Consider the following 27,794-nt stretch of genomic DNA (forward strand, 5'->3'; position numbering starts at 1 on the left):
AGCGGGCAGCAGTGACGTCTCCATTGTGAGACTTGCTGTTATTGTTTTTGGCATACCAAATACATCACGGGTAGCTTGCCAGGATTTGCCGTGCGGGTGAGGTAATCTCAGTAGCTTGCTGGGCTCTCCTAGAGGGGCAGAGGAATCGAACCCGGGTCGGCCGCGTGCAAGGTAAACACCCTACCCACTGTGCTCAATTATTTCAACTCACAAGATTTTCAAGGTCAAATATTCTAATAATCCAATGCAGACACAAATATGTACATTGATATAACAGCATATGACCTTTGAACCATCAATACTTATGAAACATGATAAAACCTTCTTTGGCTTACTTTCAATAGTTCTTGTACCTTAGTTATTTCAAATCATGAGTTTTCTACACCAGATACTTGAACAATTCCACAATACAAATATGTTTGGGAATTACAGGCAGCAATGTAAATGAGCAAAAATATATTGAGGATTATATTGTCCAATTACATGGGATTACACGGCGCCAGGGACCAGTTGGTGGGTGTGACCCCCGCCGACTGGAATTTGGAGGATCTGGGTGGAGGATGCTCGGCCCCAATCCGAGTAGGCTTGGAGATCTCGGCCCCGGAACCCGCGTGGCTTTGTTCCTCTGCCAGTACCTTCATGTGTGCGGAGAGTGATCTCAGCATGGTGGTGGCTGGTCCTGGAGGTCTGCGGCTGCCGGAACCCTGGTCGGGGCGGGGAGGAAAGCTCAACCCGCTCCCCTCCAAGGGGCCCCGGCAAGGACAGCCAGGCGCGGGGGCAGGAGACTGCACTGTTCTCTTCCGGGAGCTGGTTTTTACCACCATGCTGAGACCACTCTCCACACACATGAAGGTACTGGCAGAGGGACAAAGCCACGCGGGTTCCGGGGCCGAGATCTCCAAGCCTACTCGGATTGGGGCCGAGCATCCTCCACCCAGATCCTCCAAATTCTAGTCGGCGGGGGTCACACCCACCAACTGGCCCCCTGGCGCCGTGTAATCCCATCAACGGCCAAGACTCAGAGACTATAAAAACCAGCTCCTGGAACCGCGCAGCCGCAGTTGCAGCCGTGCGACACCTTATTATGACATCTTATTATCTCATTCCTACTTTTGACAAACTGGCGGGCTACTGAATGTAGCCTGCCCACACGGCAGAGTCTGGCAAACTCTCCTTGGCATACCCAATATGCCAAATACCAGTAACAATGATGGGTCTCATTCTCCTAAAGAGCCTTGAATATAATCTCAGGGCTTGGATGAAGGAGACGTTACTGGGGCCTGCTCAAGGTAATCGACGAGTAACAGGATGGTCGTGATTCGTCGTGATATTGTCCAATATGAAGTCTTTAGTTGACAGAATAGAATATTTTGAAAAAGAGCTAATAACATGCCATATCAGATTAATAGGATTCCCTCAAAGAAGGGGTGAGGAAGGGGCCATGGGGAGAAGAGAAAAATAGTTGAGGAAATCAAGACTTATTTCCTTATTTTGTTTTGTTTTGTTTTGCTTTGGGGCCACACCGGGCAGTACTTAGGGCTTACTTTTGGTTTGTGCTCAGGGATCACTCCTGGTGGGGTTCAAGGGACCATATGTGATGCCAGTAATGGAATTTGTGTCAGTTGCATGTAAAGCACACACCTTCCATGCTGTCCTATCCCTCGGTCCACCATTTCTAAGAAGAATAACGTGAATATTTAAGATTAAATGGGCTCACAGAGTCCTAAATTGGTAACTAGCAGGGGAAATGCATCCAGATTCGTTATGCTAACACCTCAGAACTTCATAATCAAGGGTGGGGTAATGGCGGTAGGGAAACTGGGTACATTTGGTAGTGGGAAATGTATACTGGTGGAGGGACAGGTGTTAGAACATTGTACGACTGAAATCCAATCGTGAACAGGTTTGTAACTGTGTATCTCATAGTGATTCGATTTTTTAAAAAAAGAAAAAGAAGAAGAATTAAGAAAAAAAAAACCTTTGTAATTGGAAAAATTCTAACTATAAGACAAAGGGCTCAGAACCAAATTAACTTCTGACTTCTCAAAAGAAACACAGTGTGCAAGAAGACAAAGACACAACGTTTTTGTTTTAAAAACTGCAATGGTTTTTTAAGCATTGAAAGAAGTCTTGCATAAAGTCAGTCATTCAAATGTAAAAATATAATAAAAATATTCCCAGACACAGAAGGCCTCCGAAGATGGACCACACAAAGACACAACATGGAAATACTCTTGGAGAAAGTTCTCCAATAAGAAGAGAAGTAAATTCAAGGGGAAAAAATCCAGATGGTGGCTGAGATTGCAGAGGAAATTGGCTAACTACTATAATAAAGCTAATTATGAGTGAGGCCGGAGGGAGGCAGGGAGAGGTAATGGGATGAGGGCGGAAACAGCCGAGGTCCTGCACAGAGAACTCGCAGCTGGACTCTGTCAACAGATGAGCTGACAGCAGGGCCCTGGCACAGGGCTTTGATATCAGCCATGCAGAAGTACGTAGAGATGAGACAGCGAGTCTTGGAGGGGATTTAGCAAAACGAGAATCCTCCCGAGTTGGAGAAACAGTCCAGACAGCGGGAGATGAGGGGGAGGAAAGCACAAGACCAAAGTGACAGGAGGGCATGAAAACATACTTTTCCTTGGAAGTTACCATGTTGAGTGAAGTCAGCCAGAAGAGAGACAAACACAGGATGATCTCCCTTGTCTGTGGTATACACAGTAACTGGATGAGGAAATGCAATGGAGCAAAGAGGGGAGGAGGATGCCTAGATTACACTCCACCCCTGTGTATAGAAAGAAGAGGGAGAGAGAGAGAAGGAAAGAAATCAAAGGGGGAAGAAGAAAAGGAAGGAAAGTAACAGGGCGAGGGGGAGAGGAGGGCAGGGGTCAGGGCCTCGGTTTCATCAGTCCTATGGGGGAGTGATAGAGTTATATATCCAAACTGTAGAGTCAGCGACACTGAAGACACGAGATCCAAACTAAAAGCACTTAAAAACGTCAAGAGGGATGGGTTAGAGGGAGCAGGGAAGGGATTTGGGGACACTGGTGGAGGGAAGTTGACATTGGTGGTGGGATTGGTGCTAGGACATTATGTGTCTAAAACTCATCTATCAATAACTTTGTGCATCATCGTTCGTTAGTTTAAAAGAGTTTTTAAAAAAAAAAAAACTTTTCTTGTTGTTCAGGGAAATAGAACGAGGATAACAGGAGCCAGAAAGACAGGAGAGCAGGGAATGTACTTACCTCACCTAGAGCTGACCTGGATTCGATCCCCAGTTTCACACAGGGTCCCCCCAGCACCGTCAGGAGTGAATCCTGTGCACAGAGCAAGAGTGAGTCCTCAGCACTGCCGAGTGTGGCCCCAAATCAAAATTAATAAATAAATTTCACTGAACTTAAAAAAACTAATCCACAATTGCCCTTTTCTAAATAAGCAAGGACTAGGGGCCGAAGAGATAGCACAGTGGGGAGGGCGTTTGCCTTGCATTCCCAGCATCCCATATGGTCCCCTGAGCACCGCCAGGAGTAACTCCTATGCATCGCCAGGTGTGACTCAAAAAGCAAAAATAAATACATAAACAAGGACCAGTTCCAACAGTGAAATATGAATGGGCCCTGTCAGTATGGACAAATTTCCTCTCTCCCTGACTCTGTACTCAGCGGGGAAGGGAAGGGGAGGTGGTTTTTCTTGCTTGTTTTGGGGGCCATATGCGGCAGTGCTCAAGGCTTACTTCTGGTTCTACACGCAATAATTACTCCTGGAGGGAGGGGCTGGAGCAATAGCACAGCAGGTAGGGTGTTTGCCTTGCATGCGGCCGACCTGGGTTCGGTTCCCAGCATTCCATATGGTCCCCTGAGCACTGCCAGGGGTAATTTCTGAGTACAGAGCCAAGAGTAACTCCTGAGCACCACCAGGTGTGACCCAAAAAGCAATAATAATAATAATAATAATAAAGGTAAAGGTAAAAGGTAAAGGCCCTCCCGTTGATCATCGATTTGATGGAGCGGGCCTAGTAACGTCTCCATTGGAGACTTTGTTGTTACTGTGTCTGGCATATCGAATACGTCACAGGGAGCTTGCCAGGCTCTGCCGTGTGGGCGAGATACTCTCGGTAGCTTGCCGGGCTCTCCGAGAGGGGCGGTAGGGCGTTTGCCTTGCACGCAGCCAACATGGCCGACCCGAGTTCGATTCCTCCGCCCCTCTCGGAGAGCCCAGCAAGCTACCGAGAGTATCTCTCCCGCACGGCAGAGCCTGGCAAGCTCCCTGTGACGTATTCGATATGCCAGACACAGTAACAACAAAGTCTCCAATGGAGACATTACTGGGCCCGCTCGAGCAAATCGAATAATAATAATAATAATAATAATAATTACTCCTAGAGGTGCTCAGGAGAATCACACAGGATGCCAACTTGGGTTGGCCATGTACAAGGAAAGTTCCGTACCTGCTGTACTATCACTTCGGCCCCTCAGGGATCACCCTTGATTCAGCTCAAGGATTACTCCTGGCTGTGCTTCAAAGGACCCGATGGGATGCCAGGGAACTTAAATAGGTCACACTCAAGGCAAGCAAGCAAGCACCCTACCTGCTGTCCTATCTCTCCAGCTGTAGAAAATATTTCTACTGCTAAAATTCAACAAAGTTAATGTTTTCCAACATGCAAAAGACCCATGATTTCTCATACAGCTGCAATATTTTGTTACTAAAATGGTAAGGAGAACAGACTGTGCAGGAAGATCGTGAGCAGGCTGAAGGCTGCACACTTCAGTGAGCCTGAGGGTTTTCCTACAGAGGTCACACTGGCAGGCAGTGAAGTCTGCAGGGCTCAGAGGGAAAGAATGTCTGACCCAAGTTGCAGACCCTGCCAGCAGCAAAAGTCTCCATCTGAAAGAACTCAGGAAGACATAAACCAAGGGGCCTTTGAAAACCAAGCAGACAAATGATGAATCCAATAAAGGCTACAGGGAATGAAGGAGACAGGCTGAAAGGTCTCTTTGAAAACACTGAATTCAGGGCACTGAGACTAAATTTGCATAGAAAATCAGGGTTATAAAGCAAAACACAAACTCAGTATACACTCAAGAATGTGGTGTGTGTATTTGTGTGTGTGTGTGTGTGTGTGTGTGTGTGTGTGTGTTGCTGGGAACTCTACCTCAAAGTCACTACTTGGGATCTCAACAGTTATTATTATTGTTATTTAACAGTTATATTATTTATTGTTATAATAACAGCACTATATTTATGTTATTATATTTATTAGTTTTATTATAATAGTTCTTATTATTATGGGGTCCATGCCTGGCAGTTCTGCACACCCAGTGGTGCTCAAGCATGATGTGGTTCTGAGGATCAAACCTGGGACCTCTCACATTCGAAGCATTTGCTCTACTACTGAATCCACATTCCTAGTCTGATAATGTCAACATTTTTTTTATTTTGTTTGGAGCCGCACTCAAGGAGGCTCATGGCTTTACTCTTGGTTCTGTGCTCAGGTTTCACTCTGGTGGGGTTCAAAGAACCACATGTGGTGCTGGGGATTGAACCCTGGGTTGGCACTGTGCAAGGCAAATGTCCTAGACACTGTACTATTCTCTGATCAATGTCAAGATTTTAAGTTAATGTAAAAGAAATTGGTAGGTTGGAGCATAAGAAATGGGGCAAAAAGTCCAAATGTATTTTTTTGCCACTTTCCTGGAAGAATTCAAAGATTATTTAAATTTAACACAGAGATTCTTGGGTCAGATTCTTGGGGATTAAAGCACTTTGCTGCATGCAGCCAATGCCAGTTCTGTTCCTGGTCCCTCACCTCCAGCACCACTGAGAGTGATCCCTGAGCACAGAGCCAGAAGTAGTTCCTGAGCACTATTAGACGTGGCCGCCCAAAACAAAAATTATTCATAAAACTTTGGAATTTTGTTTAGCTGAGCCCCTGGTGGATGTGGGAAAAGAAGGAAAGAGGGACCTGGTGTGCCAGAAATTCTGAAGAAAAAGCAGAGGAATTACACTAAGCTGAAGAACAAGTGCCTAAGTATGAAGTTCACCCACAAGGTACTTGGTTAAGCAAGGAGGAAACTTATCAATGAAAAGGCTAGGTTGTTGCAGGGACTGTGGCAGATGTATAGGACTTCCATGAGAAAGTCTGGCTGCTTCTTTGTACCTGCAAAAGCCAATGTGGCTTTTTTTGGGCTGGACAATAATACAGCAGGTAAGGCGCATGCCCTGCACACAGCTGACCTGGCTTCCATCTATGGTCCCCTGAGCCTCTCTAGGAGTGATTCCTGTGCCCAGAGTCAGGACAGCACTGGTCGTGGCCTCAAAGCAAAACAGTAAAATGGCTTTTTTGACTCTAGGGTCAGGAGTGTCCATGGCATGAAGTCAAAGGACCAAAAAGGATTGCATCTTGTTTACCTTTGCCAAATCTTCAGGGTATCTTTGTGAAGTTCAGCAAGGTTTCAAGGCTTCCCAAAACAGGCTGGGGATGGGGGAACCAGGTATTGCCTCGGGGTTCCCAAGCCTGGAGACAGTAATTGAACTGATGTGTAGGCCTGGTTATGGTAAAATCCACAGAAAGCTAATTGCCTTAAGAGATGATGCATGATTGCTCCACCTCTTGCTAAATAAGGATCTCCAAAGAAGATCTGAATCCTGAGATCTACACCTGGTGAAAAGGACTCTAACATCCTCTGGCCCTTCCAATTACCTTCTCCACAAGGTAGAATGAAAAAAAAAAAAAGGAAAAACAAGCAAAACCAGATGATCAGGCTTATCAAAGGGCGAGCTATGGGCTCCCGAATGATTTTTTGTTCTTTATTCACCTTGGGCCAGAGCGACAGCATACTGGGTAGGGCGTTTGTCTTGCATGAGGCCGACCCGGGTTCGATTCCTCTGCCCCTCTTGCAGAGCCCAGCGAGCTACTGAAAGTATCCTGCCCAGATGGCAAAGCCTGGCAAGCTACCTGTTTCATATTCGATATGCCAAAAACTATAAAACCCAGCTCCCAGAAGAGAACAGTGCAGAGTCTCCTGCCCCCACGCCTGGCTGTCCTCCCCGGGGCCCCTTGGAGGGGAGCGGGTTGCGTTTCCCTCCCCTCCCCGACCAGGGCTCCGGCAGCCGAAGACCTCCAGAACCAGCCATCACCATGCTGAGACCACCCTCCACACGCATGGAGGTACCGGTAGAGGGACAAAGGCATGCGGGTCCTGGGACTGAGATCTCCAACCCTGCTCGGATCGGGGCTGAGCATCCTCCACCCAGATCCTCCAAATTCCAGTAGGCAGGGGTCACACCCACCAACTGGCCCCCTGGCGCCGTGTAATCCCATCAACAGCCAAGACTCAGAGACTATAAAACCCAGCTCCTGGAAGCGGCCCAGCGCGAATGCGGCTGTGCGACATCTTATTACCTCATTCCTACTTTGGACAAACTGGCAGGCTACCGAATGTAACCTGCCCACACGGCAGAGTCTGGCAAACTCCCTGTGGCGTACCTACTATGCCAAACACCCATAACAATGATGGGTCTCATTCTCCTAACCCTGAAGGAGCCTTGAATATGGCACTTTTTACAAAAAAATCTCAGGGCTAGGATGAAGGAGACGTTACTGGGGCCTGCTCGAGGCAATCGACGAACAACAGGATGGTCCTGATCGTGATCGTGATGCCAAAAACAGTAACAAAAAGTCCCAATGGAGATGTTACAGATGTACTGATGCTCGCTCGAGCAAATCAATGAACAACGGGAGGACTGTGCTACAGTGCTATTTCACATTTTTTTTCAATATTTTTAATTGAATCGCCATGAGCTATAGTTACAAAGCTTTCATGTTTGAGTTTCAGTCATACAATGATCAAACACCCATCCCTCCACCAGTGTACATTTTCCACCACCAATGTCCCCAGTATCCCTCCCCCTCATTGCACCTCTCTCCCTGCCTCTATGGCAGACAATTTCCCTCTTAATTTCTCTCTACTTTTGGGCATTATGGTTTGCAATATAGACACTAGAGGCCATCGTGTTTGGTCCTTTATCTACTTTCAGCACACATCTCCCATCCCGAGGATCCTTCTAACCATCATTGACTTTGTGATCCCTTCTCTATCCCAGCTGCCTTCTCCCCCAGCTCATGATGCAGGCTTCCCAATGATTATTTTTGTAATACAATAATACGGGTCCAGGGATAACTCTGCAGGGATAGCTCTCACCCACCTGAACTGAGAGCTCAGAAGCTTCAACTAAAGTTGGAGCAACAAGTGAGCACCAGAACCAAGAGAATGAACCCACAACTAGGTGCATGAACAGCATCACCACAGGTACTCACCCCTGGTGCTTGCAACAACAAGAGATGTGGGGAGAATAAAATGATAGACAAATAGAGTCAGAGGATAGTACAGCAGGTAAGGTGTTTGCCTTGCATGCAGCTGACCCCATTTTAATCCTTGCCACAACATATGGTCCCAGGAGTGACTCCTGAGCACAGCTGGAAGTTGCCAAAACCAAAAAAGATAGAAGAATTAATTCAGTCAAATAAAAAACAAATGTGATAAGGAATTGTCTTTTATCTTACAGTCTCTTACAAATTACTATTTCTCACGATGAAAAAATTGACAGAAAGTTTCAACGATTTGTTCATTTTCCTTCCAACAATTTCCCATGTGGCCATAAGTAAAAAATGGTGCACTTTATTGAGAGCAATGGGGTTCCGTTTCTGGGACTTTCTCTTCTATAAGTCTCTCAGTCTCTCTAGATGTATATCCTGAGAGACCTTTCATCCAAATGGTTTTCATCAAATATTTATATTGATTTTTGGATAGTCAGATAGTAATTATTTTTTCTTGCTTCTCTGCCATCTGCTGCATCACTTATATTGTTGGAGCTGCTGCTGTGACTGCCGCCAAGAAGACCAAGGGGCATGAGTCTTGGGCATTTGTGTTTCAAAACACAAAGCCCAAGAGAGGGCATTAGCAGTTATTTCATTTTTTAACTTTGGGGGGAGGGTTTGACAACATGTGGTGGTGCTCAGGGTTCACTCCTAGTTCTGTGTCAGAGATCACTCCTTGTGGGGCTCGGGGGACCCTGTGGGGTGCTAAGGATGGAACCTGGGTTGACCAAAGACAGAGCAAGAGCCTAACCTTTGTACTATCTCTCGGCCCTGGAGTCATTTTTTTTTTCTTTTTGGGTCACACCCAGCCGATGCTCAGGGGTTACTCCTGGCTCTGCACTCAGGAATCACTCCTGGCGGTGCTTTGGGGACCATATGGGATGCTGGGTATCGAACCCGGGTTGGCTGCATGCAAGGCAAACACCCTACCCACTGTGCTATTGCTCCAGCCCCCCTGGAGTCATTTTTAAATGGAGCAGAGCAACTGCACAGAAAATTTAGTTATTTGAACCAAGTCAAAGACCTTCGGACTGGGCCAAAAGCAATTGTTTTTAAGAACCCATCAAGCAAGCAATTGTTTGATAAATCATCTGAATCTGATTATGGACTTTTAGCTGGAGGATAGAGGCATTAACCAATTATGGATAGCCAAGAATAAGTTAAGCTTATTAACACCAGCTAATTCTTCTTACCTTTCTTCCCCATTAAAAACTAAGTTAGGGGCCAGAGAAATAGTACAACATGTAAGGCACTCACCTTGAATACAGCTGTCCTAGGTTTGATACCTGGCACCACACAAGGTTCCCTGAGCACCAGAGGTCAGAGTGATAGTACAGTGAACAAGAAGCTTGTCTTGCATATGGCCAACACAGGTTCTATCCCCAGTACCCCGTATGGTCTCCTGAACCCCTCAGAAGAGATCCCTGAATGCAGAGCCACTAGTAAGCTCCCCGCAAAAAAATAGATGTCCTGAACACCACCAGGAGTGACCCCTGAGCACAGAACCAGGAATAACCTGCCCCCAACCAAAATGAACTATCCTTCCCACCTGCACCATCTCTCAGGCCTCTGTTTTGTTCTGAAGTTTTAGGTTGGCAGGGATAAGGCAGAACCTAGAAAGTTCTGGACCTGACTCAGACTGGGTAGCTAGAAGAAGGTGGCACCATTAATGAGACAGAAAAGAATGTGGGGTGTGGGCGTGGGGGGGAAACTGAGAAGGCATCTAGAGATGCAGTAACTTGTAGACCCTACAGGGGGTCCAAAGGGAAGCTTATTTGTTCCACAAAGGGAGCATTTCCTCTGAGCTCTGCTCTACAAACAAGACAATAAAATTTCCCTCTGAGCTTGCACCTTAGTGGGGATGAACAATAAAGAAAATAGGAGCTGGAGTGATGGCACAGCGGGTAAGGCATTTGCCTTGCATGCAGCCGACCCAGGTTCGATTCCCAGCACCCCATATGGTCCCTGAGCAACACCAGGAGTAATTCCTGAGTACAAAGCCAGGAGTAACCCCTGTGCAACGCTGAGTGTGACCCCCAAAAAAGCAAAATAATAAATAAATAAATAAATAAATAAAAGAGTATTTTAGAGATAATAAAGTCCATGCAGAAGAATAAGCCAGATGGAGGGCTAAGGGTCAGCGGACTGGTGGAAGGGTCCCACTGGGGGCTGGGCAGTGCATTTCTAGTGGTAAGTGGGGAATAGCAGGCCACGGCCAACAGTGCTGATGGCAAGGGGAATTCTCTGCCAGGGATTGATCCACAATGGCCAGCAATTTAATCCATCATGTCTACGTAATGAAACTCTTCAAACCCCAAAGGGATAGGTTTGGAGAGTATTCAAGGGGTGAGCTATGAAGGCATGAGGGGGGTAGCAGGCACAGAGAAAATATGGGTGCTCCCTTCCCCCAGACACCCCTAAACTCTTTCATCTCCCCGTTCCTGAGCTATATCCTTTTGTTAATCAGCCCATGATTTCACAAGCCAAACTAATTAAATTTAAGGAGGCCCCTACCAGGACAGTCAGTCTGTTGGTCAGGAGCACCACCTGGGCTTTTATTAGGGGTCAGAAGTTGGTTTGGGGGTGGGGGAAGCGTGACTCGTCTTGAAGGACTGAGCCCATAGCGTGCGGAAGCCGGAGTTCTGTCCAGCCAGAGAGCATCAGGCCCGTGAAGATGGACAAGACACACAGCTGGTGTCAGAGAATTCCTCAGCCTGGGGGAAGGGAACCCACACATGGGCTGTTGAATGGGTGTCAGGACTGCAGGTGCTCCTAAACAGATTCTCCTTACGTCTCTCTGTGCTCTCTCCCTGGGCAAGCCCAACTGTGGGCACCAGAAGACCTGTCTGAGAGGGCTAGAGAGGCAGTACAGTGGGGAGGGCACTTGTCTTGCACATGGCTGACCCGGGTTCAAGCCCCAGTACCTCTGTGCTTCCTCTAAGCCTGCTAGGAGTAATCCCTGAGTGAGAGCCAGGAGTAAACCCTGAGCACCACCAGGTGTGCCACGACCCCCACCCCCATGCGAAAAGAGAGAGAGATACATGTTCTTGGAGACAACTGTTTGCTTCTCGTCTCAAACATCCAATTGGTCCTTCCGCTGAACTCTAGATGTGCACAACCAGCACCCACTTACCTCAAAAGGACAACAAAAACTAAACCTATAGCATCAGAATCCCCCGATGTACCCTATGTTAGTAAACTGCACCCCCATCCTTCTGTTTCACAACAGAAATGGGGTTGCCTGGACACCGTCCCATCCCTGATCCCCTAAATCTAGTCCATCTGGGCCTGACAATCTCATCGTTAAGCCTCTAACAAATCTATTCCCTTTTCTGGGTCCATATCCAGTGGTACTCAGGGACTATCTGGTCTCAGGGTTTCTCCTGGTAGTGCTCAGAGGACCATGCTGTGTCAGGGAGAGAACCCAAACCTCCCACATACAAAGCTGCACCCCAACCCTTTGACCCAGCCCTCCATTTCTTTCTCTTTTTTTTTGGGGGGGGGGGGGTTCAGGATCCACCCAGCAGGGCTCCAGGCTTACTTCTGGCTCTGCACTCAGGGATCACTCCCAGCAATGTTTGAAGGACCTTATGGGATGTAGACAGTCGCAGCCCAGCCAACTACATGCAAGACGAATGCCTTCCCCACTCTCTGTCAGAGAGTACTATCTCTCTGACCTTTCCATTTCTTTTGCTGTCTCTACCCCGACCCTCAACACCTAGAGCTCACAGCTCCTCTTCTCTGCTTTATTTTCCTTTACACATCATATATTGTCCTGCTTCATTTGCTCCTCCATGTCCCTACACCTGTGATAGCACCGTGAGGGTGGAGAGAAGGTGCACGGCACATAGTGAGCCATATCCTGGCTACAGCGGTGAAGTGTCCACTGCCGCCAGCCCAGGGCAGAGATAGCTGTACCCACGAACAGCCACTCCAACACAGACTCCCGGATTCTACATGTACTACATCATCTCCTGTGCCTTTGTTTCCTCATCCATAAAAATGCTGATGAATAATAGAAGTACTTCACAGAGCTGTAGGGATTAGGGAATGCATACGCACAAAATTCTCATAACAGCATCTTCTAGAGAGGAAGTACTCAGTAAATAGTCACCTTTCATTTGTGGAAAAATTACCTCTGTGAAAAAATTAAAATAAAAATATATTAAAAATTTTTTAAAAATAAATTACCTCTGTGTTGGTTTTCTGGCCTCCATTCTGCCCTTCTCTGTCAGTCTTTCCACATTGTGAACTATGAAGTTTTTCTAAGATGCTTCTCTTATCACTACAGACACATGCATACACATACACACTTGCTCACATTTCTAAAAAAAGAATAACTTTCACGGCTACTCCCTTTAACACATGCCTCAGTGTCTAGAGAGAGTACAATGGATAGGGCTATTATCTTACATGCAGCCAATCCAGGCTCAATCTCCAGCATATGGTCACCTGCCAGGAGTAATTCCTGAGAGCTAAGCCAGGAATAACCCCTGAGCAAAGTGAGTGTGCCCTAAAAACAAAAACAAAAACAAAAAAAAAGAAAACTATGTGCCCTAGAGGCCATGTGCCTCCCCCCAGTTCCCCAGTTCAACTCATGTCACTCCCGCCTCATTCTAGAACTCCAGCCCCTCACATTCTCTCAGAAATCCAAACTCATCTTGCTGCCCCTGCCACAGGGCCTTTACCCATGACATGCTGTCTCTGGGAAACCTTTCTCCACTCTTTCCTCACCCTTTGGCCTGGAGGCCTCCTGCTTATCCTGCACATCTCAGCTCGGGTCCCTTCCACAAGGACTCACCCCATTCTCAGGCTAAGTCAGATTCCTCTGTCACATGTTAACTACCTATGAGATTTTTCTTAAGTGACCTCAGTTTGAATTTATCCACCTATTTGTGTGTGATCATGTGGTTAGTTAGTCTCTTCCCCTCTAGATGGGAAACACCATAAAATCAGGAATTTCTTCCTACTGTTTTGTTGCTGCACCTGCTCTGCATATAGAAGGAACTGTGTATCATATATAATATGATATGATATATATATCATAAACACACATATGTATAGTATGTATATGATATACATATACCATATGTATATGTATTTATAGCAGTGCTCAGGGCTCATTCCTGATTCTGTACAAGGGATCACTCTTGGTGGGGCTCAGGGGACCAGAGGTGGTGTCCAGGAATGAATTATCTCGCTGGCCCAAGGTACTATATTCTAATCAAATGAATGAATGAGTAAATCTGCAGCCACAGTAATCCCAAAGGACCTATAAGAGGGGCCCTAGGTCTATCCCGAGTAACTGAGGTCAAGGAATGGGCTAACGGTTGCACCCTTTCACAGAGTTACTGACCCCTGTGGTCTGAGTCATGGGCCTGCTGATCACCAGTAGCATGTCCTGGCTCTGTCCTGTCACCTCTCCGAGCCCTGACTATTCTATTTCCATCTGTAAAACGTGACTTGGTGTCATCCCACAGAGCTGTCAGGAAAACCAGGCGACTCTTATATGCCAAAGCGTTTTATTTTTAAACTTCTAACATTGGGTCAGAAGTGTGGTTTTTCTTTTTCTCAAGTTTTATTGGGGAAGATATTGCAGTTTAGGCCACGCCCCGCTGTGTTCAGGGAGGTCACTCCTGGCAGTGCTCCAGGGGCCATAGGCGATGCTCTGGGGACCCAATCAGGGTCTGCCACATGCCCTGCAATAGCCTTAATCCCTGTACTATCTCTGCAACCAATTGCATCATTTTGCTGTAGAAACTTCACTGGAAATCTGAACGTGAAGCAAAACCAAACAGAGGGAAATACAAAAGCTGGTGCAGATGGTAGATGGCAGGTCTCACCCTACAATGAACAGGAGGAACCAGATTCTCACCCTCTGCCTCAGGCAGAGCTGCTGGTGCCTGATTGACTGGGCACGTGCCAGCTGGGCCCCAGGGAGTCAGACCCTGGGCCAGGCGGTAGGGAGACCCCGCAGAAGGAGCCATCTCCGCTGGAATTGGGACCCCTCAGTTACTGTCTCTCCTTTGCTCTGCTCTGGCCGCCTGCTCTGGCAGGAGGGAGGGCAAAGGCCCTTCTCTGACCCCCACACTGACCCATGTACTCTCCAGGGAGGTCCAGGGCTTCGCTGTCTGACCCCGGCGGCAGTGCTTCTCCCTCTGGGACCTTGGCTGCAGACCAAGAGTCTACCTGAAGGAACAAATCTCACACTCAGGCTCAAACCCATGGCAGACGCCTCTAGCACAGTCTAAACTCCTGGTGCCCTGGAAATGCGGGGCTCCAGGTACCGGGGACAGGGAGCAGAGCAGGCACAGGGGCCTGGGCAAAGGGCAGAGGGGACCCAGCGTCCCCCAGCCCCCTCACTTATCTCCTAAGCAAGGATCTCGCTGGTCTCTGGCATGAAAGGACATTTCCCCGGGCTGGAATGATATAGCACAGCAGGTAGGGCGTTAGCCTTGCACGCAGCCGACCCAGGTTTGAGTCCTAGCATCCCATATGGCCCCCTGAGCAACGCCAGAAGTAATTCCTGAGTGCAGAGCCAGGAGTAACCCCTGTGCATTGCCAGGTGTGACCCAAAGAGCCAAAAAAAAAAAAAAAAGGACATTTCCCTCCCTCCACAGCATCCCCACCTCCCCCCAGGCTGACTCAGACTGGCCATGGACAGGGATGGACAGGAGGGACCTCTGTTCTGAGTTGCCTCTGGAACTGGATGGCTCATGGGTCCCCACACACAACCCAGGTTCAGGGAACCAGCTCCTCCACCCCCTGAGGCCACGCCCCTGAGCCCCTCTTCTCCTTGTCCTCCACCAGGAGGGGCCCCCTCCAAAACTTTCCCATCTTGTGACCACACCCTGTTCTCTGAAGCAGCAGTGCATCCTCATCAAGCTTGGTTCTGTGCTCCCAAAGACATTGCGGGGGGGTGGGAGGTATACACACATTGGACAGAAAAAGCTCAAAGGGGTTAAGTGCAGGTCTCATGCTCAGGGAGACCCAGATTTTGTCCCCAGCACCTGAGCACTGAATGGGGAGCAATCCGTGAGTACCACTGGGTGTGACCCCCAAGGTAAAAATAGATATATACATATATATAGTCATATGTAAATGTGGAAGTAGACAGCTGAAGTTTTTCATCCTAAATTTAAATTATTTCAAAGAGTATGATTTCTGAAATGCTTCAGATATTGCCATTTTTAATAAAACCACCAAGTCTTATTGATGGAGATTACTCAAGACTCTGTTTTGAGGATCTGGAGAGATAGCACAGCCAGGAGAGTGCTTGCCTTGCACGTGGCTGACCACGCTCAATTCCTGGTTCCCCGAGCACCACCAGGTGTGATTCTTAAGCACAGGAGCAAACCTGAGCATTGCGGAGTGTGACCTCACCCCCCAAAAAAGGATTCTGTATTAAATTTGTTCAGTGAGGGACCAGAAATATGGCCCAAGGAAGGAATAGAACACGTGCTTTGCTCCTCCTCCAGCACCACCAGGTGTGGCCTCACAAAAAAAATGTGTTCAAAGAAGGCTATACATGACAATGGATTGATGGTCATCACGCGTTTATACACTTCACTCAAGATAAAACAGCCAAGTAGAAGTTCAAAGAAAGACGACTTGCATGACACAGCAAACCAAATGGACCTATGCAAACATTCCACCCAAGAGTAGCAGAACATACATTCCTCTCAAGAGCGCACAGCAGGGGCTGGAGGCATAGCACAGAGGGTAGGGCGTTTGCCTTGCTTGCAGTCAACCCGGGTTTGATCCCAAACATCCCATATTGTCCCCTGAGCACTGCCAGGAGTAATTCCTGAGAGCAAAGCTAGAAGTAGCCCCTGTGCATCGCCGGGTGTGACCAAAAAAGCCAGAGAGAGAGAGCGAGAGAGAGAGAGAGAGAGAGAGAGAAAGCATGGCAGAGGCCAGTGTGTAGCTCAGCCATAGAGCATTTGCCAATAGCATCTGAGAAACCCTAAGTTCGATCCCTGGCACGACCGGAAAAAAAAAAAAAAGCACAAAACTTCTACTCTTAACAGACTTAAAAGACTAGAATCATACCAAGTACCTTTACCAATCATAGTGGGATAAAATTAGAACTCAATTAGCAGTAAGAAAACTGGAAAGCTCACAAATATGTAGAAATTAAGCAATGCACTTGAGTGATCAGGGGGTCAAGAAAAGTTAGAGAACATCTTGAGACAAATGAAAACAAAAACACAGGATACCAAAACTATGCAATCCTGCAAAACCAAGAGCAGAAGAGGGAAGTTTATAGCGTAAACATCCTCACTGGAAAAGAAGAATGGATTCTTTAAACATTGAAGGTACTCTGCATGAAATTATAGCATTATACGTGACATTATGTCTTTACCTAAATCCGTAGGTTGAACAGCACAATAAACTGGAATGTAAACGCTGGTTTGGGCTCAGCTGTGGCAATTTTTACAGTCAGCATAGGTTCGTTTACTCCAATAAGTAAATAGCTCTAGTGCAGTATGTTTCTTTTTTTTTTTTCAATTTTTATTAGTGAAACACCATGAGGTACAGTTGTAGACTTACAAATTTTTGTGCTTGGGTTTCAGTTATACAATGATCCAGTACCCATCCCTCCACCAGTGCCCATTCTCCATCATTTACATTTTTTTTTAACTTTTGTTAGTGAAACACTATGAGGTACAGTTGTAGATTTACAAATTTTTGTGCTTGGGTTTCAATTGTACAATGATCAAACACCCATCCCTCCACCAGTGCCCATTTTCCACCACCACTGGTCCCACTATCCCTCTCAGCCCCCATCCCCCTATCCCACCCTGCCTCTGTGGCAGGGTATTCCCTTTGGTTCTCTCTCTCATTTTGGGTGTTGTGGTTTGAGGCATTGAGTGGCAGTCATGTTTGATCTATAGTCTACTTTCAGCATCCTTCGCCCATCCTGGGAGGATCCTCCCAACACCCTTTATTTGGTGCTCCTTTCTCTATCTGAGCTCCCTTTTCCTCTAGAATGTGTGGCTGGCCTCCAAGCCTAGTGCAGGATGTTTCAAAGGGGAGAAGCTCTGTGTTGCACAGGATGGGGGCAGGGGCATGTGGGAAACCTGTGTATCCTCCCCCCAAATTTGCTGTGAACTTAAAACTGTTGTTAAGGGCCAGAGAAGATAGCACAGTCTGGAAGGTTTGCTTGAACATGGCTGGCCTGGGTTATATCCCCAGCACCACAAAGGGTCCCTCTTGTCCCATCAGGAATGATCCCTGAGCACAAAGCTGGGAGAAAGCCCTGAGCACAGCCAGTGACCCAAAAACAAAAAAAAAAAAACAAAAAAAAAAGAGGAAAGGAAAAAAGGAAGGAAGGAGAAAGAAGGAAAAGAGGGAAGGAGGGAGTGAAGGAAGTAAGGAAGGAGGAGGGGAGGGAGGGAAGGAGGGGAGGAAGGGAAGGAGGAGGGAAAAAAGGAGGGTGGAAAGGAGGAAGAAGGAAGAGGAAGAAAGAAAACTTTAAAAAAAAATTTCAACCTAACTTTACTTAAGAAGCTAATAAAAGAACAAAGTAAATGTCAAGTTTTCAGAAGGTAGGAAATAGTAAATATTGAAGTAGATACATAGAAAAAATCCTGCCGGTATTGAATACCATTATATAAATTTTTCACATACAGCAAAAGGTTGGGGCAGAGCAATAGTACAGCAGGGAGGACATTTAGCTGGCACGCAGCCAGGCCAGGTTCAGTCCCCGGCATCCCATATCTTCCCCCAAGCACCGCTAGGAATGATCCCTGAGCACAGAGCTAGGAGTAAGCCCTGAGCATCGCTGGGTGTGACCCAAAACAACAATAAAGGTGTCTGCAGTCATCACACTCATGGAAACACCTTAGAATAGTGGGTGCTGAGGGATAAGGGAAGGCGTTTTAGTCCTATAAAATGGGAGTTCTGGTAACTACTATACAACAGGTGTGGTTTGCAATTGGTTTATAATACTGTAGCAGACACTTAACAACTGTTGAAGGTAAATTTGTTACGTATCTTGAGTCAGAAGGAGAGGGACAGACATAGAATGACTGCACTTATTTGTGGGATATAAAACATAGTATGAGACTAATACTCAAGGACAGTAGAAACAAGGGCCAGAAGGATTCGTCCATGGTTGGGAACATGCCTCAGGTGCTGGGGGAGAAGGTAATTGGGATAGAGAAGGAACCACTATGGCAATGATAGTTGGAAATGATCACTCTGGATAAAAACTGCATGATGAAAGCAGGTAAAGGAACAAACATCAGTATATGTAGCTCTGCACTGTAGCACTGTCCTCCTGTTGTTCATCAATTTGCTCGAGCGGGCACCAGTAAAATCTCCATTGTGAGACTTATTGTTACTGGTTTTGGCATATCAAGTACGCCAAAGGGAGCTTGCGAGGCTCTGCCGTGCAGGCAGGATACTCTTGGTAGCTTGCCAGGCTCTCTGAGAGGGATGGAGGAATCGAACCCAGGTTGGCCGGGCCACTTGCAAGGCAAACGCCCTACCTGCTGCTGTGCTATTGTTCCAGCCCATCAGTATATGTAGAGCAAATAATAATAATACCCAAAAGGAGAAAGATTGGGTGGGGAGAGAGTGTGGCTGCCGTAGAGACAAACTGGTGGTGGGGTGGGAGGAGGGAAATGGGGTCATTGAGGGTTGAGAAATGTACACTGGTGGAGGGATGGGTGTTGGAACATTGTACGAGTGAAATCTGAGCATGAACAGCTTTGTAACCATGTATCTCACGATGACTCAATTTTGAAAAGATTAAAAATAATAATAATGATATTAATAGAGCCTGGCAAGCTACCCGTGGGGTATTTGATATGCCAAAAACAGTAACAATAACAGGTCTCATTCCCCTGACCCTGAAAGAGCCTCTCTAACCTTTGGGAAAGACGAGTAAGGAGAGGCTGCTAAATTCTCAGGGCTGGGACAAATGGAGACATTACTGGCTCCCACTCGAGTAAACTGATGAACAACCAGATGACAGTGATACCATGATACAGTGAATAATAATAGACCTGGGACTGGAGCAATAGCACAGGGGGCAGGGCGTTTGCCTTGCACACAGCTGACCCTGTTTCGATTCCCAGCATCCCGTATGGTCCCCATGAGCACCACCAGGAGGAATTCCTGAGTGCAGAGCCAGGAGTAACCCCTGTGCATCACAGGGTGTGACCAAAAAAAAAAGCAAAATTAATTAATTATAATAATAATAGACAAAAAATGTTACTTAGCTTTTAAGCATCTATTTCATGTGTACAGAAGGCACATGACCACCTAGGATTCTCAAGTCCCACCTGGAGTGAGCCCTGAGCACCACCAGGTGGTGAACCCCCATAATCCCCCACCAAAAAAAAAAATAGAGAAAGAGATATAGATATATCTGTGTATATATAGGGACCATTTTGCAGATCCACAGAGAGAGGGAGCCTCAGTCTCACCTCTCAGCCAGGGTGGGATGAGGGTCGGGTGGGGGTGGGCTACTGAGAGAGAGGAGGGCAAGGACACCAACGCTGCCTATACTGCAGGCTCGTTCAGTGGAGGCCAATCAGGTGAAGCCTCTGAAGTGGATGGCAACACTGAACCTGGTTAGAGGCTGCCAGCCCAGGGACTGGAGCAATGGTACAGCGGATAGGGCGCTTGCCTTGCATACACTGACCAGGGTTTGATCCCCAGCACACCCTGAGCACTGCCAGGAGTACTTCCTGAGTACAGACCAGGAGTAAGTCCTGAACACTGACAGGTGTGATCCAAAAACCAAAAAATAAAATAAAATAAAAGCTGCCAGCTCAGTGCACTGCAAACCAGCTTCTTGCTTTGTCCTTCTTCTGCCACCTTTGGGGACACTGCTGGGGAAGGGACCTTCAGCACAGGAGCAGGACTGACTCGGGAAAGCAGACACCGTCCTTTTCCGCTGGGTGAATTTGTCAGACCCTGATCTTCACACCTTTGGGTCCTTGTAGCCATCCCATCCCTCTTTCCCATTCCTCTGCTTCTGTGTCTTAATGAGATCTATGGGAAACTGATTTGAAATTGATCTGAAATTGATATGAAACTGACCTGGAATTGACATAGTTCCAGTCAGGTGTATAGCCAGGGATGTCCCAGTGGTAAGTGGTAAGTACCTTCCTAGGAAGGAGCCAGGGTCTGCAGGTCCAGCACCCGCTGGTCCCCTGCCGCTCCAGTTTCTTCTGCACTCTGCCTTGGGGGGCTCTTTCAGATGTCCCAGGCAGCCCAGGGCAAAGACCACCAAGGCAGGAGGGAGTTTCAAGGTGCAAGAAGGTTTAATGAACATCACAAGAAGACAAGATGAGGGAAATACAAATTTTAAATCAAGACTTTATGGGCATCCCTGGGCTGAGCAGGCGGGAGGGGGCTCAACCCCCCTTAGCTCACTCCCATCCCAGAGGCACCTGAAGGGAAGTCCCTGAATTTCCTCTTCCTGGCAGAGGGGCTGCGTGGAAGAGGGGTGAGGTCTCCGCTCCTGCACCCGGGCAGAGGGACCTAAGCAGCGAGCTGACCCCCTGGGTCAGGAGACAGCAATCACACAGCATTGGGGTCCAGGGGCTGATGGGGGGCGATTCTCAGGAAACTCAAACAGCATTTTGATCTCTCAGTTGGGGGAGGGGGTCTCAGGGTCTGCTGGCTCCAGGGTCTGAGACCGTCAGAGAGACACCCCTAGACGGAGACGCTCACAGAGGGGCCCTACCATACCCCGACCCTGGTCAGCAAGGGACAGGTGTGGAGGCAGGGGCAGGGGCAGGGGTGAGGCTGAGAAGGGGGCCAGTGCAGGGCGTGGGGCCCCCTAGCTGCTGCCCTGCTGCTCCTGCTGGCGGATGAGGTTGGCAATGGGGCTGGTGATGCCGCCTATCAAGGTCCAGTACTCGTCAAAGCTGATGCGTCCATCGTGATTGGCGTCCAGGTTCTGGATGAGCTTGTCAGCCGCTTTCCTGTTCCCAGTGTCCTGTAGTGGAACTGGGCGTCAGCCATGCGGAGGCACCCGCCCCTCAGAGCCCATCACGTGCAACCCGGGACCCCCAAAGGGAAGGGCTGTGGGGAGAGTGACCCCAGGAAGAAACAGTGATGGGAAGACGCGCCCCGGATGGGCAGAGGACTGACCGTCAGCATGTGGTTGAGCTCTTTCTGCAGCATCTTCCGGAAGCTGCTCTTGCTGATCTTGTTCTTGACCAGGCTGTGCTTGGACACATACTTGTAGAAGTTCTCCACCAGCACCACCACCGCCTGCTCCAGCTCTGTGTAGCTGTCGGCCATCTCACCTCCACGCCTCACCGCCTGCGCGACAGGAGAGGGACAGTGAGACACAACCCCAGCCCAGACCTCCTCCTGCACCCCTGTTTCTGCCTTCCTATATAGTCACACACAGTCTCTCTCTCTCTCTCTCTCTCTCACACACACACACACACACACACACACCACTCACAAACACGCGTGGCCACACACATACATAGTAACAGTCTCATGTGTGAAGTACCCACACACTCATAAACACATTCGGCACACACATGTTCACACAGTCACATGCATGTGCACGTGATCACATACAGTCACAGTGTACGTTCTTATACAGTCATGTACAGGTCCTGTTAAACATGCGCACACACAGATGCCATGTCACACACACACATGCATACACAATCATGCGTGGGCACACATAGTAACACAGTCATATGCATGTGAACAACCTTCACACAATCATAAATACACTCAGTCACATGGGCACACACAGGCACACACATAGTCACACACGCAGTCACATGCATGTGAACATAATAGTCATACACAGTCACAAATATACACTCACAGTCACATCATTTGGACACACACACACACACACACACACATACTACAGGCCTCAGGCTCCTCAGGCAGGCTGGTCATCTGGAGGGGGACACAGGGTGGGCACGGGGTACTCCTAGAATGAGAACTATGAGGTTCCTCTAGCTCAGGTGCTCCCCAGCTCAACCGCCTTGACAGGTTCTCCAGGCCCTCCCCAGCCCCAGGCGCTGGGCAGTCAGGAGCAGGAGTTCCCACCTTCTGTGGGAAGTGAGGACAGGAACTTCCCCTGCCAGTCCACACCTGGCCCAGCCAGACTCCTCAGGATGAGCCCGGATCAGCCCGGGGAGCCCTATTCCTCCCGTGAGTAGTGTAGACCCGTGCCCAGGCCACCAAGCTGGGTTCTGAGCCTGCCTCAATCCCCTCAGCCGGCCCCGCTCAGGAGTGCTCCCAAATCTGGGAAAGGAGCATCAAAACCTACCTGTCAGGCCAACAGACGCACCCCACTCTCCTCCCTCACACATACCCTGAAACGTACAGCAGGTCCCGAGGACCCCACCAGCCTGTTACCTTACGAGGAGCAGGGCGGGTTCTGTACCAGCTGGAGCTGGAGCGGCCGGCCGACCAGAGGCCACACAGCACCCCCTCACTCAGGACAAAAGCCACTCACATTCCCTGCGACACAGCAGCCCGCTGAATAACAGGATATGAGGGGGACAGGCGGATCTGCCTGTGAGCCCGCCCATGCCCAGAGCCCCCCCAAATGAGCCAGGCAAATGAGACGCCCCTCCCACCCACGAGTCCAGGAATGAGAGGCCTGCGCCTGCCCGGGACACTGGCAGGGAGAGGTGGGTGCCGCAGATGCAATCAGCAGCCCCTGAGCAGCCCCTACCCCACAGGGAAGGGAAGTTGGGGACACGGCCCAGCCACTTACTTCCTACTCCCCGTCCTGCCCGTCCCCTCCTCTCCCCTCTCCAGCAGCTGCAGCCGACCCAGCGTCCTGCCCTGAGCAACCCCTAGTCCCCCTTCTGCCACCCTGACAGCCCAGGGAAGGTGACGACACCAGGTCTGGCCTTGTCTTTCCCCAGGCAGGGGACAGTGTTCCTTCCACAGTCCAGGGGTTTTCCAAAGCCAGATTTGGGAGCCATTGCTAAGCCTGGCTCCACCTGCTCCCCTGGCCCTCAAGGCCTGGCTCCAGGGAAAAGCTGACCAGTGTCAGCCTAACATCGGCTCTCCCAGGCCCCCGAGCCCCCTTGCTGGATGTCCAGCCGCTTTTCTGAAGGAGGATGAGAGCTGGACAGGCACTCCAGGATGCAGGAAGGAAGGCGAGCTGGGAGGGAGGAGAGCCGGATCTCTCGGGCTCAGCACTCGGTTCCAGTCCCCCTCAGGAGTGCTCGCAGCCACCCAGGAGGAGACAGGTCTCCCCGCATGAGGGATGCCTGCTGTCCCCGGGGTAGTCAGCGTGGTCATGGTCAGGGATCCTGAAAGCTGGACACCCCCGCAGCTAGGAAGGTGCCAGACTACATCAGAGCCACACATCCACCTCCTCCATAGGACGGTTCCCTAAGAGGTTTTTGACTAGGGCCAGTCCTACCCTTCATGCCTCCCACTGACTGACTGCCTTTGGTATTCTGTGATTTCCTTCTTCTTTTTTTTTTTCTGTTGTTCTTTTGTTGTTGTTGTTTTGGGATTTTTTCTTTTTTTTAATTAATTTATTTATTTTGGTTTTGAGCTGGCAGTGCTCAGGGCTGTGTACTGGCTCTGCACTCAGGGATCACTAGGTGGTGCTGGGAATTGAACCCAGGTCAGCCACGTGCAAAGCAAGCACCTTCCCTGCTGGGCTATGACTCCCACCCCTTTGGGGGATATTAGGGGTGGGGGCTATCCTCCTGTTCTCCTGTGGAGCCCTAGCCCCTACCTGGCCAAGCACACGGGGAACAGGTGAGCTGCCTCCTGTCACCTCCCAGCCTCCACATCCTCAGAGTCAGGCGGATGAGGCTGGAGATGACTGTCTACCTAGTGAATGGGCTTTCCTGGGGCTCCACCCAAAGGGCTGGCTGCTCTCATTAGCCCCACACCCCACCTCCCTCCTGGGGGGCCTGGATCCCAGCCCCCTCCACCAAGGCCCTCCGCCTGCCTTCCTCCCCCCAACCCCCAGACCCAGCACCCAGGTATGCAAGAAGATGGCCTGAGAGTGGGGGAGGCCCATGCAGGTACCTCACCTGGAACCAGCCCTCCCCCCACATCCTCACTGTCTCCAGGGCCTGACTCATCATTGAGCAATCGAGAGGCCCCCACCCCCACCCCGCCCACCTCAGCCCAGCCTGCTGACATCCCCAAAAGCCCAAATTGCCCTGACACCATGCCCTTGGGTCCCAGCCACGCGGCCCCGCCCTCCCGCCCCCGGTTCAGCCAGCCGCACCCCGCCCGAGTCTCCCAGCCACCCCCACCCCCTCTCCTCCACTCCCGGGGCTCCATCACCACTGCCACCGCACCCTCAAAGCTCCACCTCTCCCTCCCGTTCCCACATCCGATTCAAGTCGGACACGTTTCCAGAGTTGGGAGAAGCCTGTGTGTCCTTCCCCGACGCGCCTCAGCCCTGCAGTGCCCCCATCACCCCCTCCGAAAAGGCCTTCATTTATTCCTTCCTCATTCATTCACTCTCGCAGGGCAGGGCTGGTGGAGGGGACACTGAAATGAGCCTCTCCAGCCACCAGTCCCATTCTCTGCTCTTCCCACTTTCACCCAGGGGCCCCAGCCCCGCCCTCACTCCCTCACTCCCAGTCCCCTCACTCCCACACGCATCTCAAAGGCAGGGCTTCTGCCCTTCCTCCCCGACTCTTCCCCCACCACCCCCTCACCAGGCACCCTGGCCTTGGTGACCCCCTCTCACTGCTTCATCATCACTAAATAGAACTGGGGCACTGCCCCTCATTTGGGCAAGAGAAATAGGAGTTGGATATGAGGTGGACACAGAACACACACAGTTCACACACACACACACACACACACACACAGAGGATTCACACAGGGACACACATACACTCATACACAGAGACACATAGACACACACCATTGGACACACACAGGGTTCACACATGGACATACATACACTCATAGACACACGCCAATGGTGTCTCTCTCTCTCTCTCTCTCTCTCTCTCTCTCTCTCTCTCTCCTCTCTCTCTCTCTGCAGCCCCTGGCCTCCCCAGCCCCCCTGAACTCTCCCTCATGGCTGCAGCAGTTCAAATGCCCTCCTGGCCCCTGCCCTCACCCAGGGAGCCTGGGGCCTGCAGGTGGCCAAGCAAAGCAAGTAGTCAAGCCAGAACCTGCCTGCGCCCCGAGGTGGGGGAGCAGCTGTGGGGTTCCGGGCCTCTCCCAGGTCCCTCCTCAGAAGCGGCTCCCAGAGCACAGGGACCTCCCCAAACTCATCTGCCTACACCCTCATGGGCACCTTGAGGTGCAAGAACGCACCTAGACCTGTCTCCCTTTCTCAGATTCTCCACCGAGGGCCTCCTGCCCCTCCTGACACATGCCTTGGCTCCACGTCGCCCCCCACCCCCACTTCACAACCTGCGTTTGCCCTTCTGTGGGGCACTCTGAACAGCTGCGGGGAGCAGGCCGCGCTCCCAAACACTCCACCCCGTGGCCCCGGCCCGGGAGCAGAGCCTGGACAGCTGGGGGCTGGGGGGGGGGGAAGAGGGGGGGCAGGAGGTGGGTCTGGACCCCCCTCCACTGTGCTGCGTGTCTCCCGTCCCCCAGAACTCTCCACTCCAGAGCAGCCCATGGGGAAAGTTGCAGAGAAGCAGCCCCTTCCCGCCCGGCCCCCAGGTGGCCCCCACAGCTCCTGTGGCTTCCTGGCCCTCGAGGGCCCAGGGGGCAGCGGAGACCTCGGGAGGGGGCTGGGTGCTCACCTGGCCTGGCCTGCGCCGTCCTCTCCGCGGGGCTGTGTGGCCTGGCTCCGCTCCGGCTGCTCCCGCTCAGCCCTGCCAGGACTCCTCCCCGCTGCACTCCCAGAATCTGTCCCACTCCCTCCTGGCCCGGAGCTGCTGGGGGGCGGGCTGGGGGGTGTGCCCGGGCCCTGGGGTTGTGCCCTGGTTAAAGGCACACACACCTTTCCTACCCCCACCCGGAGGGCGTGGTGGAAGCAGCCCGGGGCCCCAACCCCACCCTCCCGGCCAAGCCCATGGGCTGGAATCTGGAAGGAAAGACCGTCACCTGCCCTCCCACCGCCCGGGTCAGGCCCCAAGAGAGGCCAGTGCGCTGGGACCCCAGACACTTCCTGGCAGTAGGGGTCTCTGAAGTGGCCCCTCAGGCCCTGGGGAGCAGTAGCCCCCAGAAGAGGCAGCCCCCTCCCCCTTGGAGCCCTGTGCCCACCGGACCTTCTTTTATTTTTTATTTTTTTAGTTGAGTCCCGTCCTAGGACCATTTACTACAGTGGAAATTGCTCCAGAAGTGCCCCTCCACCCCTTCCCCAAGACCCCCATGGAGATGGGGGCTGGAGCAATAGCACAGATAGCACAGCAGGTAGGGCTTTTGCCTTGCACGCAGCCAACCCAGGTTCGATTCCCAGCATCCCATATGATCCCCTGGGCACCACCAGGAGTAATTCCTGAGGGTAGAGCCAGGAGTAACCCATGTGCATCACCGGGTGTGACCCAAAAAGAAAAAAAAAAAGACCCCCATGGAGGCAGCAGGGGGAACAGGGGACTCTCACCCAGCTCTCAGGGCACCTGGCTAAGCTCTTTACCAGCTCCCTAAGCCCCTCCTCTGTCCTCTGAAGAATTCCTTTTACTATCCCATTTTACAGATGCAGACACTAACGCTGAAGCTTGGAATCCGCCGATCACCCTATTTCTCCATCACCTTTCCAGACATCAGTGAGCAGGCTCCAGCCCTGCTTGGTACTCTGCCCCCCACCATACACACCCACTTCCTTCCCCAGCTCAGCCTGACCCTCTCCCCAGCCCACGACTCCCACCTTCGTGGTGTCCTGGTACCCCCTCTACACAAACCCATGGGGCAAAAAGGTCTTTGTTCACCTCGTGACAAGTACTGAGCCCCAAAAGTCCCCGACCACTGACTCTTCAAATTCCCCCAACTCCTCACCCAGAGATCCAAGGTTGGGAGCACTGCCCAATGGAGACAACTTCCAGGCAGTGAAGGAAAAGGGCAGGTGTGAGGCTCTGCAGGGCCATTGAGGCACAGCATGGACCCCAGGAAGGCGGCAGGAATGACAACCCCCCTAATGCACCAGGAGTACCACCCACCCCCAGGTGTGGCCCCCAAACCAAACAAGAGATCCTCTTTCACTTTTCCATTGTTTTATTAATCAAATGATACAAAACAACCATCATTCTGTTGTGTAGATTCCTGGGCGGGCTCCCAGCCTCCCCCAAAGCCTGGTCCCACCCCCCACACCTGCCCAGACCAGCCCAGGGTGGAGATAACAACATGAGGCTGGTGAAGGGGGCAGGAAGACAGAGACCCCAGGTTGGCCAGGCGAAGAGATGCAGAGGCAGGTCTCAATCACCCCTTTTAGCACCAAATATCCAGCCCTGCGCCCCAGCCCCTTCTCCAGTCATTTCCCACAGCTCCTCTCTGTCTGCAACCCCACCCCTCCCCC

At 50.4% G+C, this 27,794-nt stretch overlaps 2 protein-coding genes across 3 annotated transcripts in view; one reads left to right on the top strand and one right to left on the bottom strand.

Annotated features, from left to right (window-relative positions):
- The window catches only part of FMO5 (flavin containing dimethylaniline monoxygenase 5), a 241,443-nt gene that overhangs the window by 159,360 nt on the left and 54,289 nt on the right, over window positions 1–27,794 (top strand). The window lies entirely within an intron of this gene.
- On the bottom strand, window positions 20,640–26,202 carry S100A16 (S100 calcium binding protein A16). 2 transcript variants are annotated; one of them, XM_056123845.1, is made up of 3 exons: window positions 26,083–26,202; window positions 21,494–21,667; window positions 20,640–21,338 (listed from the first exon to the last, which is right to left on the bottom strand). In XM_056123845.1, the coding sequence occupies exons 2-3, from the start codon at window positions 21,644–21,646 to the stop codon at window positions 21,180–21,182; spliced, it is 312 nt and encodes a 103-aa protein (XP_055979820.1). In that variant the 5' UTR covers window positions 21,647–21,667; window positions 26,083–26,202; the 3' UTR covers window positions 20,640–21,179. The 2 variants fall into 2 exon arrangements, with proteins under 2 accessions (XP_055979820.1, XP_055979821.1); XM_056123846.1 differs by lacking the exon at window positions 26,083–26,202 and adding an exon at window positions 22,739–22,861.

This window comes from Sorex fumeus, unplaced genomic scaffold, assembly GCF_029834395.1.
Source record: "Sorex fumeus unplaced genomic scaffold, SorFum_2.1 ptg000047l, whole genome shotgun sequence".
Classification (NCBI taxonomy): domain Eukaryota; kingdom Metazoa; phylum Chordata; class Mammalia; order Eulipotyphla; family Soricidae; genus Sorex; species Sorex fumeus.

Bases quoted from the DNA above. Each gene is read 5' to 3' on its own strand.
- S100A16 (XM_056123845.1), bottom strand. From the start codon at position 21,646: ATGGCCGACAGCTACACAGAGCTGGAGCAGGCGGTGGTGGTGCTGGTG. The intron at 21,339-21,493 runs GTCAGTCCTCTG...GTTCCACTACAG, and splicing joins AGCTCAACCACATGCTGACG to GACACTGGGAACAGGAAAGC.